We start from the raw sequence: 10,062 nt of genomic DNA, 5'->3' as shown, positions 1-10,062 counted from the left end.
TTTTTTTTTTTTTTTTTTTTGACAGAGTCTCGCTCTGTCACCAGGCTGGAGTGCAGTGGCGCGATCTTGGCTCACTGCAACCTCCACCTCCGGAGTTCAAGTGATTCTCCTGCCTCAGCCTCCCAAGTAGCTGGGAGTACAGGGGCGCGCCACCACACCCAGCTAATTTTTTGTATTTTTAGTAGAGACGGGGTTTCACCAAGTTGGCCAGGATGGTCTCGAACTCCTGACCTCGTGATCCACCCACTTCAGCCTCCCAAAGTGCTGGGATTACAGGTGTGAGCCACCACGCTCGGCCTGACCAGGCATTTTTTAAGGCAATCTGCCACACTTTGACCAAATAATTCCACATCTAGAAATCAATGCTAGAGGTGCTCATGTAACTACTTCAAAGACAAGGGTACAAAGTGTGTGCCCTACATTGCTTTTTGCAGTACTAAAAACTGAAAACAACCCTAAACATCCACAAGGGAGAAATGGTAAAATAAATTAATGTACATACATTCATTTGAACACTATGCAATATAAATGAATGGAATATTTATAACTATCTTTGAAGAAAAAAAGCTAGCTGCAATTAATTTTTTTACACAAATAGTGTAATTGTGTTCATGTATTATGTGTAAATATATTTTTTAAAAAGACTAGAGGGATATACAGAGTCTACAGTGGTTCCTTAGACCAAGGGCAAAAGCCGTTCACATTTTATTGTACTTTATTTACTATAATGAGCCTGAATTATTTGAATAATTTAGGGAAAACTGGACTTTCAAAGAGAAAAAAGAGATTTCATTTAAAAGAAAAAGGTCTAAGGCAGTTCTAATACTACACGGCCTAATTAAAAAATAATAATAGCAATTAAATTTTGGCAATCAACAATTAGCAAAATAAAGGAGATTCCCAAAGCCAAATGTTTACTAAAGGATTTCTTATGTTTACACTACAGGCGATGCTTTTTCTTTTTTGGTTCTTTGGTTGTTCTCCTTCCACTTGAGAAATTGGTACAGGCACCAGAGTATTTCCTGGGGAATTTCTGTCCCAAGGTAGGTTCCTGATAATTCTACAAATATAAATTTGATTTTTAAAAGGTCAGCTGACTTCAGTACAAACAGGAAAAATCTCCTCATTGGACCCAAAGAATAAAATAATTTAGTACAGGAGATTTTTACAATTGAAACAATAACTGATAGCATAACATCAATTACGTGAGAAGAGGCAGGCACTATAACAAAGGCAATCCTCAAATTGGGGTTATGATCCAAAAGGCTATTATTTTAAATATATGATTTGAAATCCAAAACCCATTTGTCCAACAGAAATTAAGCCAACCAATTCATACCAATTTAATCTATTATAAAACATATTCCTAACAGTATGATTTCAACGAGACCAAAAGAAACACAGGAATTTGAAAACTGAGTAAGCAGAATTCCCAAGATACCTGTAAGTTTCTATATAGGCAAAGAATGGATGTCTCCAGTGCACTAGCAAAAACAAGGTGCCTACCTAATTCAACCAGAAGTGTGTGGGGAATAATGGGTGAGAACAATTTTATCTACCTGTTTTAAGCCTCTAGAATCTGTTCATGTATTGTCAGTCATTTGTAGCTGGTCTACTTCCTCTGCTGAAATAAGTTTATATAATGTTTAAAAGTTTTATAAAGCTCATTCGGTTGTAAAATTAGCTTTTGTGACACTATAAAAAAACATTTATTTATCTAAACTTATAGGGAACAGATGGTGTAGTGTCCTTCATACGATTCACTGTGCCACAGTAGGGTTAAATTTAGCAAATTTCTTTCAGACATTAACCGGAATCCTATACGGCATCTATCGCGGCAGGACCTTGTTCACTGATTTTACACTGTTCAAAATTGCTGATTATGTCAATCTAAGAAAATGAGAATATCTCATTCATACAAACCTTTTAAAGAAAGGATAGTGAAATGATCGAAATAAAAACTGATGAAAGCAGGATTAGTTTAAAAACTGCAAAATTTATTTCTAATTTCACAATTCACTAAATATTTCCATGCCCATGATCTCATCTGATTTTCACAACTGTTAGGAAAGCAGTTCATTATTACTCCCATTTTAATAATGAGGAGAGACTTTTTTAAAAGTATTGTGCTTAAGGACAAGGCACAAGTACAAAGTTGTGAGGACTCCCTTTTAGGAACAGTATGGTGGATCTGAAAAGAGCAAGATGTGGAAAAAAGTAAACAGAATTAAGAGATACTCCTGAATTTTCTTGAGAAGCAGGGAAATAGGGCAGCAGCTAAAGAGGGATGTGGACACAAGGGAGCATATCATTAAGATGGGGAAAAAATGTTTGTATACCCTAGAAATGGGAAAAATCAGTGATGAAGAGAAAAGAAGATCTGATGGAGTGATGTCCTTCACACGACAGGATGAGGTATAGTGGAGAAGTGGAAGGACCTGCCTTAGATAGCACCGCCCACAATTCAGAACGATCTACAGTAAGAGGAGGCTAGCAGGTAGGTAGCTACGGTAGGACCCCGTAGACATTCTGTCTCGATTATTTCTAAATTCTCAATCAAATAAAGACTAGGGTCATCAAGTGAAAATAAGGAGGGTAGATGATATGAAAGCATCCTGTGGCAGTGGAAGAGTGACTGGACTAGTAAACTGTAAGACTGTCAGGTGCTGCACACTAAGGACCCAATTAACGTTCCTTAGTGTGCCTTAATATTCCTTAAGGCTCATGAACTTAAGTTCCTTAATGTTCATAAATTTAAGAGAGAGAAGTCAATGTGGCTACAGGTGCATCTCTGGCCACTCAGGTGCAAGTACAAACATTGAGTTGAATTTAATCACATTTGAGGCTTTCTAAGCAAGAACAATGGAGGGAGAGTGGGACCACATTGCCAAGCACTGTTAATATTATTTCAAAACTCATATACCAATAAGTTAGTACTTTCATACTAGTATTCTAATTTTACAGCAGAGGACCAAAAGGCACATACTGAGTAACTTGCCTGAGGTCACACAGCAAGTGGTACAGCCAACTGTACCTCTCAAAACATATCCTAATTCCATTCTACATCTCCACTCCTACTGCCCTGGTTCAAGCTGCAATTACTTAAAACTACTGCACAAGCCCCCTAACTGATGTCTCTGCTTTTCACTTTTGCCCACCCCACAGCACCAAAGTAACCTTTAAAAAACCTACAATAAATATTACTCGGCTAGGTGTGCTGGCTCATGCCTGTCATCCCAGCACTTTAGGAGGCTGAGGGAGGAGGATCACTTGAGGCTGGAAGTCGGAGACCAGCCTGGATAAAACATCAAGACCACATCTCTACAAAAAAAAAACAAAACTAAAATTAGCTGGGCGTGGCGGCATGCCCCGGTAGTCCCAGCTACTGAGGAGGCTTAGAGTGGAGGATCACTTGAGCCCAGGAGTTTGGGGCTGCAGTGAGCTATGATCATGCCACTGTACTCTAGCCTGGGTGACAGAGCAAGACCTTGTCGAAAAAGGAAGGGAGGGAAAGGAGGGAGCAGGGAAGGAAGGGAGGAAAGGAGGCAAGGAGAGGGAAGGAGAGGAAAGGAGAGGGAAGGGAGGAAATGAGGAAGGGAGGGAGGAAGGGAGGAAAAAAGAAAGAGAAAAGAGAAAGAGAGACAAAGAAACAAAGATTTCTGTCCTGCTTGTAAACGTTTCCAATTTTACCATGAAAACCCCTAGCCTACAATGCTCTGGCCACTTGCCTAACTCACTCTTTTATCTCTTACCCAACTCACTCTCTTATCTCTTACCCATCACCTTAGCAATGCAGGCTTTTTTTTAGTTCCCAAAACACATTCTTAAAGGTCTTTGCTCTAGCAGTTCCCTACAGAAAACATTCTCTTCATCTTGAATGCTCATTTTTACTCAGCTCTCAGCTTAAATGTCACCTTATTCAGAAAGGCCTTCAGTGACTAGTAAATTTAAAAGTAGCCACCCAGATCTCCCGAGCTCAGGAGTTCAAGACCACCCAGGGCAACATGATGAAACCCTGTCTCTACTAAAAATACAAAAAAATTAACCAGGTGTGGTGGGGCACACCTCTAGTCCCAGCTACTTGGGAGGCTGACGCAGGAGAATCGCTTGAGCCCCAGAGGCAAAGGTTGCAGTGAGCCGAGATGGCGCCACTGCACTCCAGCTTGGGCTACAGAGTAAGACTCCATCTCAAAAACAAAACAAAACAACAACAAAAAAGTAGCCACCCAGTGAAGTACTATCAAATACTTTATCCTATTTCAACTTTCTGCATAGCACTTACCATTATCTGGTTTTTAAAATTTATTTTTTGATGGTTTTATCCCACTAGAATGCACATACCATCACAGCAGGACCTGACATCTAGTAAGTACACAGCAAGTATTTATTAAATAAATAAATCAACATGCAAACACACTACATTGGGGGATCACTGCCTTGCCAGTTCACCAAAAGAATATATTCAGTTCATTCAAAGATCTTTACTAAATGCCTACTGTGTGCACGCCATCAAAACAGCAAAAGTCTGGCAAAAATGTACCAGATTTCTCAGTTTCTTTCTGTGTCTTGTTCTACCAATATGCCAAGAACTCTTAATTTCACCTCTGTGATATAGTATTTTTAATACATTTACTACTCATTGCCTTAATCTAGGAAGCTTCTATAATATGAAATTGTATCTAGCATGACTATATTGAAAATACAATAAACCACCACAGGAATACTTCACTAATAAATGATGGCTAGTAAATACTGTATAATACAGAACAAGTACTAAAGCAATATACACACACACTTTTTTTTTTTTTTTGAGATGGAGTTTCGCTCTTTACCCACGCTGGAGTGCAACGGTGCGATCTCAGCTCACTGCAACCTCCTCCTCCCAGGTTCAAGCGACTCTCCTGCCTCAGCCTCGTAAGTGGCTGGGATTACAGGCATGCACCACCATGCCCAGCTAATTTTCTATTTTTAGTAGAGGCCAGGTTTCACCATGTTGGTCAGGCTGGTCTCGAACTCCTGACCTTAGGTGATCCACCCACCTCGGCCTCCCAAAGTGCTGGGTAAAGCAGTATTTTATAACAATCACATTATAGAGATAAGCCACGAAATTAGGTAATTCTTCGCAGCACACTAATATGCTATTTATAGACATTAAAATTGATATCTTTACAATTATCTTAGCAAAAACATCCAATGTATATGTAGAATTTTAATGTCACTTATATACTAATCCAATCACATTTCAGCTTTTGCATTTAAAGTCTCATCTCAAATTTACTGAGTTTTGTTTTTAGTTGTTCAAGGCAAACAGTGTCAAGAGTTAGAATGCAGGATTAATTTGTGTATCACATACTCTTTCTTGTCACCATTTCAGTGATGCAATAAAATACTGCACTGTATTTTATCTCAAAAGGTTTATTCTTAAATCTACCTTTCTTAATGGCTTTAAGCAACAGTAATATAAAACACTAATTGACTATAAAACTGAGCTTAAAAACTGTACTCCATTTCCCTCTAAATGTCCATCACACCATTAAACTTCGGAATTTTTTTTTTTTTTTTTGAGACGGAGTCTCGCTCTGTCGCCCAGGCTGGAGTGCAATGGAGTGATCTCAGCTCACTGCAACCTCTGCCTCCCGGGTTCAAGCGATTCTCCTGCCTCAGCCTCCTGAGTAGCTGGGACTACAGGCGCATGCCACCACGCCCGGCTAATTTTTTGTATTTTTTTAGTAGAGACGGGGTTTCACCGTGTTAGCCAGGATGGTCTCGATCTCCTGACCTCGTGATCTGCCCACCTCGGCCTCCCAAACTGCTGGGTTTACAGGCATGAGCCACCGCACCCAGCCTAAACTTCAGAATTTTTAAGAATTTCAGAGAAGCAGTGCTCTATCAGACGTCTCAAAATGCTTTAATATGTAGGCTACTTAAGTCTCCCACAATTTTTACAGTTAAAAAAAAAAGCACATAATGAAGAAAATCTCCTAGCAATGGTCTCCCTACCCCACACATACCACCTTCTCATTTTGTTTCTGTATTGTTTGAATATTTTATAAGAAGGCTTGCATTACAATTGTAAAAAACAAAAAGATCTTTGTAAAGATTAACACTAAAGGCAGTGGTCATGTAATGTATCACGGTAACAGTCAACTAAATGGTACAAAATGCCTAGTAAGTCTAAGAAAGTTTTGTTAAAAGTAGGGCAAACAAAAACATCTTAAAACAAATTATCTTGCTTTTTCCACTTTGTATATCCCCCTACTCTATAGTCACTGAGCTTTGACTAAGTCAATAAGGCTTCCAGAAGCCCCAGCCACGTTCTACAGGTCCCTGTACTCCTCCAGTCCTGCCAGCAAAGCTCACTAAACATTTACTTGTTCAACAAATGAATCATTCCCATGATTCCACTTATCGCACAGTCCTTTCTTCCATTTTTGCTCATGCTCATCTCAAGCTCACAAGAATTGCTATACTGGCTATATAAGTTACTTAATTTCCTTGGTTCCTTCTAGGTAAAAATTAAACAAGGACAAATCTGTAAGCAGACCAAAAACAGGTCTCAATAAGATCCTATCTTGTCTTTATTTTAGATCTATTTCTAATATCGTTGGTTACCTCGTTCTCACAACAACTTAGAAACAGGACACTTAGTGTTGCCCTAGAAAACATAATTTTCATTGTTTATTTTCTTACTGGAATTCTAAAGTGTCGTATCAAAAACAAATATTAATTAAAACCCACTACAAACACAGAATTGAAACAGTTGTCATGAAAAATATTTCCTAAAGTCATTAAAATAAAAACTGACAAGTCATTCAATGCAAACGTTCCATATATCCCAGGGGAAATGCTTTAATTTCTTGCCCCAGAGTAACAGTATTAGTTTTTTTATACTAATAGCAACAAAATTATATTTATATAAGTAGCAGCAAAAGCCGTAGAAGCCGCTCCCTAACAATGGGGCTTTTCAAAAATATACTTCCAGACATATAGCATATTACTTTTCCTTGGAAATAAGCTGGAAAACAGCAAAAATAGTTAAGAATTTATACAAATACAGGTACAGCACTAACTCACAGTTAACACTGTATGTGTAAAGTTCCTAAAACACTAAAACAAATCTTACAGAACATAAATACTTCAGTGGAGCTGTTGAAAGAGTCACTGCATAACTTCAGTACACCCACACATATTTACCAAAAAGCCACAATATTTCTTTAGCTTTCAATAATTCTGAAATTAACTGAGTATTATAAGCCGATTAAGTTACTGTGGCACCAACATTTGTTACCACAAAGAACCAAAGTCAAATAGGCATTTCACGTAGTTTGTCTGAAATCATCAAACAACTCCATTTCAACTTTCACCCTTCAACTTATTAATGCACATTAAGGAGTAAGGAAATATGCAAGAGAAATTAGATTCTATTAGTACTGTCAGTCCACAGGGTGTTGTCAATTACTTCTGAGGACACTGAAAAGTTTCTCATGTATAACTGAGATCTCCTGTACTTTTAAGAAGTTAATCACACAGCATATACCTACATATAAATATTCTGAAATCAAATAATTTTGTACCAAATCCCAAAAAGGCTGTTTCTTAAAAAAATTAAACATGTACAAAACTTAAGATTAAACGAGATAAGTAAAACCTAACACTGTATCTCCACTCAAAGGAATCCATTGTTTAAATAATCGATCCCATTTACTGACCACCAAGTAAACACATACCATTTAATCTTCACATATCTGCAAGGCAGGTATTATCCCTATTATACAGAGGATGAAACTAAGCGTAATTTGCCCAAGGTCATAGCAAATAAGTTACAAAACCACAAATGGAACTCAGGTCTACTTAACACCAAAGCCCCTGATCTCCACCCAAAATAGAATCAACTACTTTTAAAAATAGAGTTGGGCAGAAAGCTGCTGGTTTAAACTTAGTATTATGACAATCTTAGCGGTGTATTTCCGAACATAAGCAGTAAATTTACACTCACAGCGTTTTTAGAATCTTGGCATAAAGTTGTACTGACCTCAACAGTGTCTCTTTATGCAGTCACAAATACAGAAAAATGTATAATGTGGACTTCTGAAATGTTTAAGGCTTTAAATGCAGAAAGGATTCAAAGTTATTTTTTTTTTTTTTCTTTTCTCCCCCTTGAACCGCTACTGTTTGGGGGATCGGGGGAGGATGGCTGCAGGGTTCCAACTCCTACAATTCCAAGATTTCTAACACAGAAAAGCCGTTAAATCTTAAGTTTAGTTTGAGCCTGGATGGATTTGAAGAGCTCTAACAGCTAAAACCATCACCAAAGAGGCCTCAAAGTGCAATCTACGCACGGGTGTGGGTTTGGTGGCAGGAGGAAGGCAGCAGAACGATTCATTTGCAAATAAAAGGGTTAACAATTCTGAGGAGAAAGGGGCAAATTCATTTTAACCACCACTCACCTCTCACTCGGCGGCAAACGGAACCTGATACTTTTTTTTTTCTTAAGGCTCATCTTCTCGGGTTACCAACTCTGGGAACTAAGCTGCTAACCAGGTCCACGCAGGGATAGTGGCGACGCCTACGTCTCCCTCCCCCACCTGTGCACCCACACCAGAAAGCCAGGCTCCACGGCCGAGACGGCCTGGACCTCCCCATCCCCCTCCGGCCCCGCAAGCACGAGCTCCTAGGCCCAGGCCCGCGGGCGTGCGCTCCACGCCATCTGCCAACAGGCCTTCGGCGTCCGGCCACTGCTTCCCCATTCTCCTGCCACAAAGCCCACGGCCAAGACAGGAGGGTCGGCTCCGCTGTACGCCGCCAGGGCCAGGGCCAGGGCCGGCACCAAGACCCAGGGCCCTCATCGCGCCCTCCGGGACTTCCCCCGCTGGAGCGCGCCGCCCAGCCCCACGAGCTCCTGGCGCTCCCCGCGGCCCGCACGCGGCTGCCCCTGCCCCCGGCCCGCGCGCATACCGTCTCCTCGGGGTCGATGTCTATCTTGAAGGTCTGCTGCTGGAGGGTCTTCAGGGTGACCTGCATGGTGCCGCCGCGCAACTCGGCTGCCGGGCCTGCGCCGGGTGCTGGCCGCTGGGCGGGGTCTGTGGCCTGGCGGGGCCCCGGGGTCGCCCGCGCTCCTCGCGCTCTGGGGAGGAAGGCGGTGGGGGTGGGGGCTTGTCACATTCGCCCAGCGGAGCGGCCTCTCCCCCAGCCCGTGCCCCGGACCGCGCCGCTGCCTCCGCGACTGCGGCCTTCCCCGCAAACTCGGGCCGCCGTGCTTCCTCACGCGCCGAGCGCCAGCCACCGAGTCTGCAGAAGGCGCGAGGGGCTCGGCGAGACAAGCAGGGAATCCGCTAGCTCACCACAGGATGGTGGCCGCCATCATCGTGACTCGCCGAGACGTGCCCCCTCCCCCACGAGAAAAACCTGGGGGGGATGGGGCCGGGCGGGCGAAGCGCGCAGGCGTGGGGTGCGGCGTCGCTTTGCGCCGGCGCGGCCGAGGACTCCGCCCCGGAATTGGGGGCGGGGCGGAAGGCGTCTCTGGAATGTCGGCGGCCTGGACCCGGATTACGCAGGCGCGTTCCGTGGGCGGCAAGGGCTCTTGGGGCTTCCTCCTAGCGACTATTGCTGGGGCGTTCTCTCCGCCAGCCGCCGCTCCGCCTCTGTCCAGACTCCGCCCGGCTGCCGAAGTTACGCAATATGTAGCCGGGGAAGCGCTACGTGGAGACTCGGCGGAGTGGATGCGGAGCCTTGGAGCGGGGGAGTAATCGGGGCGGAGTTTAAGTGAAAGGATGGCGGTGACCACAGTCTGGGGCCAGGCTGCCGCGGGGCGCTTGCTGCGGGGCTCAGCCGTGGGGGTGTCGACTGATTCTTTAATCCCGACAGCACAGACTACTGAGCCGGACTGCCCGCGTTCAAATATTGTTTTTTCTCACTAGCCTTGGGACCTTGGGCCTAAACAGATGGACCGATTTAAAACGAAGGTCAAGTTCTGTCACACCTCGGGGTAGAACTGTCCAGTGTTTCCCCATCTAGCCCCGAGTTAAAGTCAGAGTTATTAGAACGGATGCATTAGCCCCTCGC

General features: G+C 42.9%; 1 protein-coding gene across 2 annotated transcripts in view; it reads right to left on the bottom strand.

The window, feature by feature from the left end:
* RAD23B (RAD23 homolog B, nucleotide excision repair protein) overlaps positions 1-9,463 on the bottom strand; it is a 48,969-nt gene extending 39,506 nt beyond the window's left edge. The window contains exons 1-2 of one of the 2 annotated variants that reach the window (XM_058445213.1): positions 9,342-9,463; positions 8,956-9,124 (exon numbers count right to left, since the gene is read on the bottom strand). In XM_058445213.1, the coding sequence (XP_058301196.1) occupies positions 8,956-9,021 (66 nt within the window). In that variant the 5' untranslated portion in view covers positions 9,022-9,124; positions 9,342-9,463. Of the gene's footprint in view, positions 1-8,955 lie in introns of both variants that reach the window. The other variant, XM_032164805.2, reaches the window with a different exon arrangement.
* Between the last annotated feature and the right edge of the window lie 599 nt (positions 9,464-10,062).

Source organism: Hylobates moloch, unplaced genomic scaffold (genome assembly GCF_009828535.3).
Source record: "Hylobates moloch isolate HMO894 unplaced genomic scaffold, HMol_V3 SCAFFOLD_10, whole genome shotgun sequence".
In the NCBI taxonomy this organism is placed as follows: domain Eukaryota; kingdom Metazoa; phylum Chordata; class Mammalia; order Primates; family Hylobatidae; genus Hylobates; species Hylobates moloch.
The sequence above is the reverse complement of the archived record's forward strand: the minus strand, read 5'-3'. Positions and strand labels throughout refer to the sequence as shown.